Source organism: Malus sylvestris, chromosome 13 (assembly GCF_916048215.2).
Source record: "Malus sylvestris chromosome 13, drMalSylv7.2, whole genome shotgun sequence".
NCBI lineage: Eukaryota > Viridiplantae > Streptophyta > Magnoliopsida > Rosales > Rosaceae > Malus > Malus sylvestris.
This window is the reverse complement of record NC_062272.1, coordinates 26,103,338-26,114,305: the sequence shown is the minus strand read 5'-3', so window position 1 is coordinate 26,114,305 and position 10,968 is coordinate 26,103,338. Positions and strand designations below refer to the sequence as shown.

Sequence of the window (10,968 nt, the reverse complement as noted above, 5' to 3'; positions counted from 1 at the left end):
TTATTTATTTTTTTTTTCCCACTAATAACTGACTTTACTTAAAATAAAAATTAAAAATTAAAAATAAACTTAGACTAAAAGCAAGTATTTCAATCTCACTCCCCACAAACCATGTTGGTGTGATGTGCAAAGTTCAAAGTATAATTCATGAATTAGTGTCTAAGCAACGATAAATAGAAAAGACTCTAATGTGGGATTAACCTTCACCATGTCCATTTGTTCCAATGTTTAAAATAATCTATGGATATTAACTTAACAAGAATGAAAATTTTTAAACGGACACAATAAAAATAAAAAAAACTAAAATTTACTTTCCCACCCCCAAACTTATTTCACACTTTGTCCTCAAGGTGTAGAAAATAAAAGAAATATGATAAAAATGAAATAAACTTAAACTAAAATATAATAATTATAAAAGTGAAAATGATTAACAAAACTAAAACAAAGAAAGATAGTACCTGGCTGGACAATGAAGTGGCTGGACAAAACGCCTCTAACCCATTCATGGAGAACCGGCCCACAACCAAGGCCATGTGCACGGCACATGTGCACCAACTCCTAGCACTAGTTGTGGAAAAGCATTGGATTCGCTTCTTGGAAAGGCATGCAATTGGCATGCCGTGTGACAAGTGGTGGGCAGCTGGCGTGCAAAATATTTTATTTTATTATTTTTTTTTAAAATAAACTTATCAGATAACAGTGCCCACTTGATGGAGATATGACCAAAGCCTGCATGCCTTTCAAAAAAAAAAAAAAAATCCGGCAAATATTGGGTCCCGAGCCGAACGGCTCTTCTTTTTCTTTAATGCAAACCGAGTCCCATGAATAGACCTGGGAATACACCAGCTTTGACACGTGGCAAGCATCACGGCAGGGAGCTCCATAGGATTCCAAAGTAAGGGTGAAGATCAATCCAAGATGCCCATCGTCCTCTCTCTAGAAAATCTGAAAAGGTTTTTTATCTCTCTATTTTCTTCTCTCATTTCCCCATATCTCTGCTCTCTCTCCTTCATTACTCCAAAAAAAAATGCAAAAAACCTTCTCCCTTCCATTTATTTTTTTTTTCGCATTTCTCTCGATTTGCTCTCAAACCCCATCCATGGTGGAGCGACACAGGCATGTCTGATTCCTCTATAATAGGGCTCTGGTCCGCAATACGGAGACCCAAACGAGCAGAACTAAAACAGTTCGTCCAAAAATCCCCCCTTTGCAGGTAAAAACGAAGCCATGCCATTTCTCCTTTTGTTCGTTCAAATGTAAAGATGTAGCTCCATTTCTGCTAACTTCATCACCAAGAGTAAAATGAAAATGTTTGTGACTGATGCATTTGACTGTTCTGTGTATGTCTCAGTTTCCTCGCAGATTGATGCATCCGTAGCCGTCCATAACCCAACAACAACACACCGCCGTGAGTACCCCGCCGTGGTGGAAAATCGGAAAAACGGAAACCCAAAGGTAAAATCATCCTCCAATCTTGTGGTTGCAGTGTCCAATTTAATTGTTAGAGAGATCTGGAACAAACACTAACACCTGCATGTGGTTTATCAGTGGGAAGAGCCCTAATGGTTTCAAATCCGAGACAACAACACAAGAACACCCCCGGAGTCAGCAGCTCAGCTCAACCAAGGATCTGCAAATGTTGAGGTAAAACCCGTAACCCTTTTTATTGATGAATGATGATCTGAGAGTTGAATAATAAAACCACTACTGTGACTGAAAACTTTTCCCTCAACTCCAGCGTACAACCGAGAGACAACAACTATGAGCTTCCGGTCTAGTGGTTCCTGAAGCAAAATCAACAGCAACTGTCGCGGCCTCTGTATGTCATATAGGTACAGATCTCGTTCGTCTGCTTTTGCTAAGCTCAACATTTACAAGTTCAACAACAGTTCATTTGAATGCCATATGTAAACCTGTATGTACTCATATTGTTGGGTCTTTATGTAGGGGTATACGGATCCATGATAGAGCCAAGGACACAGAAGTAAACACACAAGAGCAACGGAGGAAAACAGCACAGGCCGCATGACCCAGATCGATGCATCTGGGAGGTAAAATTCGAATCCCTGCAAGTGTAGTTGTTGTAGATCTGGTAATAATATATATATGTACTCAGTTCTGTGGTGTATGGATCTGTGATTTAATTGTGCTTCCTCCATGCATCGCAAAACTGAGCTGCAGAAATTAACTGCTCTAAATTCTGTTTATGTGCTGGATCTGCAACAATCACCCCCAAACTTGCATCTGTGAATGGCTTTTTATGTGGACTACTGTAAATTTCCAGCATAGTGTAGATGTGGTTGATGTGAACGTTAGGCTTGCTGCTGGGTGCAGGATTCCAGCATAGGACGCGCTTTATTTTCCACGTTCGCAACCTGCAATTAACCAATATGCGTCAAAAAAATTAAAATAAAATCAAATAAACTGGGTAAATAAAATCAATATGCAATCTTCCATTTTTTTCAAATTTTGTTTTTTTTTTATTATTTTTTTGTTTTGTTTTGTTTTTTATTTTTTTTTATTTTTTTATATTAAAGAGAAAATCAAACGAAAATTAAAATTAAGAAAGAGTTTAGAAAAATTGGGTTGCCTCCCAATAAGCGCTTTATTTTAAGTCTGTAGCTAGACGTTGCGGAAGTCCGGTGGCTAGATCATTGGTGCCTTTAGAGTCAAAGACTTGCCTACACCAAATTTCTCTATGCATGGTTTTAGTTGATGTTTGGTCACTTTCAATGAGAAATCTGTGCCCTTAGCCTTAATGTCCACATTACCATTCTGAAAAACTTTAGTAACCAGAAAAGGGCCTTTCCATCTAGACTCTTGTTTCCCTGGAAATGACTTGAAATCTGAACTTAATAACCACACTTCTTTACCAGGCTGTATTTTCTTAAAATTTGGGCTGCTTGGCAAATTTTCATGTTTTTTCAATGTGTTCATTGGCTGGTCTTCATGTAGCACCCTTTGCTGCTGTGGTTTAGGACTTGTAAAATCAGGAGTTAAATTCGGGGGCTTTATGGACAGATGGTCAGTTGATGATCTGTTCATAAACTTGGCACTTGGTAAACCATCCAATGCATCAACACGCATGCATTCTTGCTTGTCACCTGAATGTATGCTTGCTTCAAATAACTTGAAAACAACAGTTTGATTTTCAACTCGGAATGTTAATGTTCCGGCTTCAACGTCAATAAGAGTTCGGGCTGTTGCCAGAAATGGGCGACCCAAAATAATGGGCGTTGTCAAATCCTCATCCATGTCCAACACCATAAAATCAGCTGGTAAATATAAATTGTCAACCTTCACAATAACATCTTCAATGACTCCTCTAGGGTAGGTAATTGAACGGTCAGCCAATTGAATAATACTGGAGGTTGGCTTCAGCTCTCCTTCACCTAAACGTTTGAAAACAGAATATGGCATTAAGTTTACACTAGCACCTAAATCAATTAAAGCACTACTAAAATCACAATTTCCAATGGTGCAAGAGATAGTAAAACTCCCTGGATCTTTTTTCTTTGGAGGCAATTTATGTAATAAGACCGCACTGCATTGTTCTGTAAGAATCACTTTCTCAAAATCAACAAGCTTCTTTTTCTTTGTGCAAACATCCTTCAAAAACTTGGCATAAGACGGAATGTTCTTAATGGCATCAATTAACGGTAGATTAATTTGAACTTTAGCCAAAGTTTTCATAAAATCTGTTAACTGTTGATCTTTAGCTTTAGGTCTCAACCTTTCTGGATACGGCATAGGGGGTTCGTAAACACGTTCTGCAGTTTTTGTGGAAGCTTCTGCAGTATTTTCGGATCTGTCTTGGGACTGCCCAGAATCTGCAGAAATTTCAGAATCTGCAATAATTGCAGATTTAGTTTGGGGTAGTTCTGCTGCCTGTGAATTCCCAACAGAATTTTCATGTTTGTTGTTGTAACTTTTGCCAGACTGTAGAGTCCGTATAGCATTGCATTCTTCTCGTCCTCTTGGATTAGGTACTGTTTGACTAGGAAATGTACCCGGAGCTCTTTCTGAAACCTGTAAAGCAATCTGCCCCATCTGTTTTTCGATGTTTTTCACTGCTGCATGTAGATTTTGAATTTCTTGAGTGGTAGTATTTGCCAATTTTTCAATTGCAACTTCCCAAGCAGCCTTAGGTGCAGCAGGTTGCTGTACCTGCTGTTGAAATTGAGGCCTAGTGTGCTGTTCCTTGTCCCACCTTAAATTAGGATGATCTCTCCAACCTGGGTTGTAGAAATTAGAATACGGGTCATATCGGGGACGCTGGAAATTGTTAAATGAATTAACCTGCTCTGCTGTAAATTCCGGATAAGCATCTTTATGTGGACAGCTCAAAAAATCATGATTTGTCAAGTTGCAAATGCTGCAGGCAGCTTGTAAAGGCTGCTGTACAGCAACCTGTGAACCTGGCATTCTCTGTAATAACATGTCAAATTTTGCTTCTAGCCTTTTCTCCATTTTTTCAATTTGTGCTGTAACGTATGGAGAACCATTTGGCATCTCAAAAGCTGACCTAGATTGTGGTTGCTCCACTGCCCACTGCTGAGTATCTTCTGCCATTTTTTCAAATAACAAACAAGCCTCTTGTGCATTTTTGTCTTTGTACGTACCTCCGCATGAAGCGTTGACAAGAGTTTTTGTAGTCATATTCAACCCTCTGAAAAATATGTGCATTTGATCAGTAGTGTTAATACCCGAATGTGGACATTTTCTAATCAACTCCTTAAATCGCTCCCACGCCTCATGAAACTCTTCATTTGGTTTTTGGGCAAAAGATAAAATCTGAGTTCTCATGTCAAGGGTCTTAGAAGCCGGATAATACTTGTTTAAAAATTTTTCACTGAGTTGGGCCCAAGTTGTAATGCTTCTTGATGGGAGTGTGAGGAGCCATCTTCTTGCCTGATCTTTTAGAGTGTATGGAAATAACCGCAGCTTAATAGATTCGGCTGAAAATCCCCTCACCAAAATGTTTTTGCAACCCATTAAAAATTCCGCAATGTGCATGTTAGGATCATCAGATGACAACCCATGAAACGTAGGTAGAATATTCAACATGTGCTGTTTTATTTCAAATGCAGTCCCTTCCTCCACTGCCGGATATGTGATGCAACTGGGTATATTTGTGGTATGGGCAGTCAGTGAATCACCCAGGGGCAGACCTGCCTCTGGAATTATAAACGCCATTTTTTCTTTGTTGTGCAGGTCAAAGTCTGATTGCAGAAAAGTCTCCTGCAGAGGACGAACCCGCTGCAAATTTTGCTCCCTGCGTTTCCTCCTTAAATGCTGCTCAAATTCTGGATCAAATGGAATCAATTTCTGCACCGTTGAACGGGTGCTGACCATGCACAGATTTCTGAAATCTGTAAAAATAAATGAAAACGAAAATTAAATATTTTTTTATTTTTTATATATGTATAAACAGCAATAACTAATTGAAAATCTGATTCGTAGGGATTATTTTAAATAATCCCCGGCAACGGCGCCATTTTCTTGATAGGATTTTTACAACTCATGTGAATGCGATAAAAACCTCCTATTTTACTTGCAAGAATTACAAGGATATTGTAGTATAAACGGATCTCGCAAGGTCATTCTCCACAGGGATTATTAAATAAAACGAAACAAATCAGATTTCAATTAATTATTGTAAAGTAGAAATTTAAGTGAGTGATTTTATAACCTAATTAAAATAAAAACGAATTTAATGAATTAAAATAAACAATCTGCAATATTAGGACTAGAGAAAAAAAAACAGTTTTGAGAAAATCAAATTGAGAAGGCACTAGGGTTCCACCATCACCTAGTAATCCTATGAATTTTTACTCATTACTTATGATCTACACATACCACTTTGAAGGTTAGATTTTCCTAATTCATATTCTACTTGGAACCTCCAACGTAGAACGTATATCTAACATGCAACCCGTCCGGACGTTCGGATCAAATATGAACATGAAAGACTCATTATGCTTTATGAAAATCCTTTGAAAAACCATGCAATCCTTAAGACGTGATATTCATCATAAGAGAAATTACAATTATTAATCACAAGAAGCCAGCGTCAATTTCAGGGAACCTTCCGACCAAAATTGCATCAAATTACTTTTCTAAAGATCCTAATGGTGATCAGGCATTACGACAATTAGATAGTTTTTATTCCGGTGATTAACAATTCAAAGTACGCATGCAATCGATCATAAGCAATTAAATAAAAATCACATATTCATGCTAAGGCTCAAGGCTTCGCCCTAGCAAAAGAAATTAGTTCTGCATATTCATAATTGAAATCATAGAAAATATTATTAAGAAAAGGATTGAAAACACCTTCAAGTAGAAAATCTTCAAAACCCTAGCACTTCTCCCTGTCTCCAATATTGCATAAAATAAAACGTACCCTAAAACTGTAGACGGCCAAGCAATATATCTGCTAAGCCCCCACAAAAACCCTAGCAAACTAAAATTAATAAAAACCCTAAATAAAAATAGTAAAATTCGTCTAAAATCTGAACAGCCACGTTTTGGCCCAAAAACTGCTCCAAAACTGGCCCAATATAGCTGGATTTGATGTTTGGAATATTCTGAACACTTTTCCAGAAGGCCACGAACCCATCCGAGGTCATCTTGGGCTCCAAAAACGTCATTTAAGCCCAAAAACGTCACTTTCCAGCACTGCGCACTGCTTCTTTATTTCATCGCCAGAAAATAACTGCTTGGTGGAAAAATCCCAAATTTTGATACGATCAAGCTAATTGACTCACGAACGTCCTCCAATTGGAATTACTCCAAAATTCGTCCATTTGGTCCTGTTTTGCTCCAGAGGAAGTCGAAAGTCCTATATTGAAAATACAATTCAAAGTATCAAAATTCTTCCAATATATTAACCAAAATATACTAAGATTAGGGTAAAATATATAATATAAAATCTACTCATCAGCTACCTAATACTAATGGCCGCCTAATCATCAATATGCTACTTGTTTGTACCATACTTGACCAATCCCGAAACTACTAAGCACCGATCAACGTTATACCGTCAAGGATCCAGAAGAGTTTCCCTTCAACCACGAGGCCAATTACAAAGCGGCACGTGTCGACATCAGAAGCCAATCATAGCGCGATACGTGTCAACATCAGAAGCCAATCACAACACAACACGTGTCAATGTCAGAATGAGACTAGAAACTCTCTTTTATAAATAGAGATCATTCTCTCACAATATTTCCTAATGTCATTTTGTACTAAATCATTCACTAGTACTCACTAAAGGAGAGCTTGAACCTATGTACTTGTGTAAACCCTTCACAATTAATGAGAACTCCTCTACTCCGTAGACGTAGCCAATCTGGATGAACCACGTACATCTTGTGTTTGCTTCCCTGTCCCTATCAATTTACATACTTATTCACACTAGTGACCGGAGCAATCTAGTGAAGGTCACAAACTTAACATTTTCTATTATACCAAAGTCCTCACTGATTTTGTGCATCAACACTACTAAACAATTTGTCCATTTCTAACTGCTTGTTATGTTGGATCTATGTACTGGACTTGTTTTTCTTTTGTTGTCTGTGTGCGCGCGCGCGCGCGTGTGTAAGTGTCAATTATACTTAGCACTTCTCCTAATTGATGTCGGTAATAGTTTGGTTTATGTTTTTTTAAAGATAATGGGTAGTCTGGTAGGGTATTGTTCGCGTCAGGAATTTCCGTCGGGGACGTTTCCTGGCCAACGAGCACATAGCTCCCCGGGAGGTTGGCGCCGGTTGAGGGCTGCTGTCAGACTTTTGCTTCACTGTCGAGCTTTGTCGGGCAAGGCTTGTCGGGCAAGGCTTATCGGGCAAGACTCGTCAGGCAAGGCTTGTCGGGCAAGACTCGTCAGGCAAGGCTGGAAGAGAAGGACAGCGTTAACTTTGAGAGGTGCCTTTGTGGGGCCTTAGTAGTAGGCCTTGAGGCTCACAATCAAGATTAACTTCTAAGTACTCAGGCGTGCCACTGCCATCTTTAGCATGGCAGATGTAAAATGGATGTCGAGTTTTAGTTGTATATATATGTGTATATATATATATATATATATATATATATATGCCTGAGAAACCAGGTTAGTTATAACAGGTGCCTTTGTGGGGCCTTAGGTCTAGGCCTTGAGGCTTCCCATCAATAACTAAACCAGTGCTCAAACACATAATATTTGTTCGATTGATTGCAGGAGTCTTACAACTATTATACTTATGATTACTCGAATCCAAGAGATAGAACGAACACAAATAGGTGCCTTTGTGAGGCCTTAGGTGTAGGCCTTGAGGCTTCCCATCAGAATTCGTTCTTTATACTCAAACGTTCTAGACCGCGGAACGGAATGAATCCAAATAGGTGCCTTTGTAGGGCCTTAGGTGTAGGCCTTGAGGCTTCCTATCAGAATTCATTCCATGCTTAAGCGTTCTATGATAATCATAATATAATAGAAATAAAACTAAGGGGTAGGTCGATTACTTGTGCTCCAAGTAACTTCGGACTTCTTGTTTATCAAGGACTATTGTGGATGGGTTAAGTCCACATAAGGTTCTTTTTTATGCCTTGAGGCCAAGGACTTTCAACTGATCAAATTTACATGCCCGAGGGCTTAGAACTTAGATCTGGTTTGAACAATGAAGATATATTCAAATCTGATCCAAGTACTGAGAGATTCTTTTAATAGTCATCTTACTAGAAATAACTTGAATACAGCTGGAAGTATACAACATATTGTTAGGCTAATGAATGAAAAGACAAAAACAAAGAAGGTCGGGCAAGGTTTAACCTTGTCGGGCAAGCCTGGTCGTCTTGCAGGTCCCTATCTTTGTGGCTTATTAAGGGTCTGAGAGCTTTTAGAGAGAGGTAAGGAGAGGAGTTTACAAAAAGAAATCGATACTACAACAAGGTTGAATAGGGTAGCAGAGCTATTACAAAGGTTTGAGGAAGGCTTGTCCCGAGATGGATGAAGGTTTGGGTTGACTACAGCTTCGTTTTGAAGGCAAATCTGGCTTTGAGCAGAGTTTGTGCTTGCATTTGTTTGTTTGATTGAGTATCTTTTTTCCTGATTTCTCTTTCTTCTTTTATAGACAACTCAACTTGGCCTCTTGTAGCAGCAGCCTTGCCCGAATGCAACTTGAGAGGCAGTGACTCATCAACTATTTTACTTGTTCTGCCATTATAAAGTACTTTATGGGCTGTATAACTGGTCAGTCTATACCACTTGGCCTTTGGGTAGGTGAGCAAGTGGTCTTCATGAGCTGCACCAAGTCAGAAAAGCCCTTTTCTGCTTTCTGGGCTTTGGCTGGGCTTAGGCCGATTCTTCCTTTAGGCATCCTTTTGGGCCAGCCCATTTCCTGAGCCCAAAGTTCAAGTTTTGATCCAAACAGGTATAGGGAGAACAACTTCGTTTGTACTTGATATCTTGGACGTAGGTGCAGCTGTCTGCAAAGTTTAAAGGCCACTAATGGAGATTGAGAAAGTATATTAGTTTAAAGAGGTTGCTGACATGGGGTTGGGGTGGTTGGTCTGGTGACTTCTTTTTAGAAATCTTTTGTACATCAACTCATATGTACTAATTAACAGTATCATGCCTTCTGCTCCAAATTCACTCGTGTCCAGTTTCTTATCCTCATTGATTATTGTTTGATACAAGAATTTGAATTATGAGAAGTAATTAAATAGTTTCATGTTAATTGTTTCCCGGAACATGTTTAAAACATGTAATTTATATCGATTAAACTTCGTGTATATATGCAATCATGGAACCAAATAAAACAATAGCAGCAGATCGATTGTAGGTTTCAACTCTCATTTTTCAGAAGTGTAATTACCTACGGTAGTCACTTATAAGTATCAAATTATCAACTAATTAAATAACTACTCTTCACGTTTACTTGTGTTTCCCCATAGGTTTCCCCCACTTATCATTAATGTGTTCACTGTACAAATATCATAATAAGAACCGTACATTTATTTATTTATTATTATCTAAAGACCATCTCTGTTAAAAAAAAAAAAAATCATTTAATTTGAAGTTCGTTTAACTATCATATGGGAAAACACAAGTATTATCCTTTTCATTTTACTTTGGGAGGAATATGCTGAAGAATAACATGTAATTCATGATTTTCCCTTTAATTCATTTGGATTTATTTATATATAAAGGAGTTTCCAATTTATTTTTATCCATTGATTTTGGCGTGTACTAAATACCACAAATGATGATCTATTTAGTATCAATTGAATAATTATTTTTGAAACTTAATCCAAGCATGTCATATATATATCTTTCATCTTGACTAATATTTTGTATGGTTTATTGTTGTCACAAGGCCTAAACATTTTACTTTACAATATTACGCATGCAATATTGTCTCTATTAAATGTTGCACGTCTTGAAAACAACATTATATTGCAGAAGATGTCATCTGGTTTCTATATTTAATATATTTAAAATTGAGACACTTATTACAGGTCAAGCATCAACATATCTAATAACTTCTCTTGAGCAATGTCTAACATTTAGGTTGCCATAACTTACAAAGTTCCGATTGAGTCCACACTTAAAACCAAAGTTAATTTTATTTTACAGATGCCAAAATTGCTACATAAACATATAACAATAAAAAAATTGGCAATAAATTCTCTCCAACCGAACCTTCAATTTCTTACGTGGAGCAGAGCCAATTGAAGGCAAAGCCCATATGGCGGCAAATTTGACAGGTATTGTCCAATTAATTTAATAATTTTATAATAGGTGTAATGCAATATAATCATAATAAATATTTGTTGTGTGTTTCAAGTATTTGATTGGTTATCTCAATAATTGAACATCACAAAGAGATGAAAAAAAAATTTCTAGAATGACATTATTATTTAAGATATCGGGTGGAGCATAAAATTGTACAAAATGCCAAATTGCCACATACATCAAATATGTTTACGTTT

The 10,968-nt window shown here is 37.7% G+C and overlaps 1 protein-coding gene, 1 long non-coding RNA gene and 1 other non-coding gene across 3 annotated transcripts; 2 read left to right on the top strand and 1 right to left on the bottom strand.

The window, feature by feature from the left end:
• Positions 1 to 1,054: 1,054 nt before the first annotated feature.
• Positions 1,055 to 2,270, top strand: LOC126596903 (uncharacterized). Its single transcript, XR_007614065.1, has 5 exons — positions 1,055 to 1,256; positions 1,352 to 1,455; positions 1,549 to 1,644; positions 1,739 to 1,832; positions 1,948 to 2,270. It is a non-coding gene; the product is annotated as an uncharacterized LOC126596903 (long non-coding RNA).
• A 42-nt stretch (positions 2,271 to 2,312) lies between these two features.
• LOC126595402 (uncharacterized) lies at positions 2,313 to 5,355 on the bottom strand. The gene is made up of 6 exons (XM_050261708.1): positions 4,503 to 5,355; positions 4,168 to 4,418; positions 3,568 to 4,050; positions 2,959 to 3,129; positions 2,772 to 2,828; positions 2,313 to 2,375 (listed from the first exon to the last, which is right to left on the bottom strand). Exons 1-6 carry the CDS (start codon positions 5,353 to 5,355, stop codon positions 2,313 to 2,315), a joined length of 1,878 nt encoding a protein of 625 aa, XP_050117665.1.
• Positions 4,705 to 4,809, top strand: LOC126598249 (small nucleolar RNA R71). The gene has a single exon (XR_007614763.1). It is a non-coding gene; the product is annotated as a small nucleolar RNA R71 (small nucleolar RNA).
• Positions 5,356 to 10,968: the final 5,613 nt, after the last annotated feature.

Excerpts from the sequence above, each read along its gene's own strand:
- LOC126595402 (XM_050261708.1), bottom strand. The coding sequence starts at position 5,355 with ATGGTCAGCACCCGTTCAACGGTGCAGAAATTGATTCCATTTGATCCA. Across the intron at positions 3,130-3,567 it reads AGCTTGTTGATTTTGAGAAA|TTATTTGAAGCAAGCATACA; the intron begins GTGATTCTTACA and ends GTTGTTTTCAAG. Across the intron at positions 2,376-2,771 it reads TACTAAAGTTTTTCAGAATG|GTTGCGAACGTGGAAAATAA; the intron begins GTAATGTGGACA and ends GGTTAATTGCAG.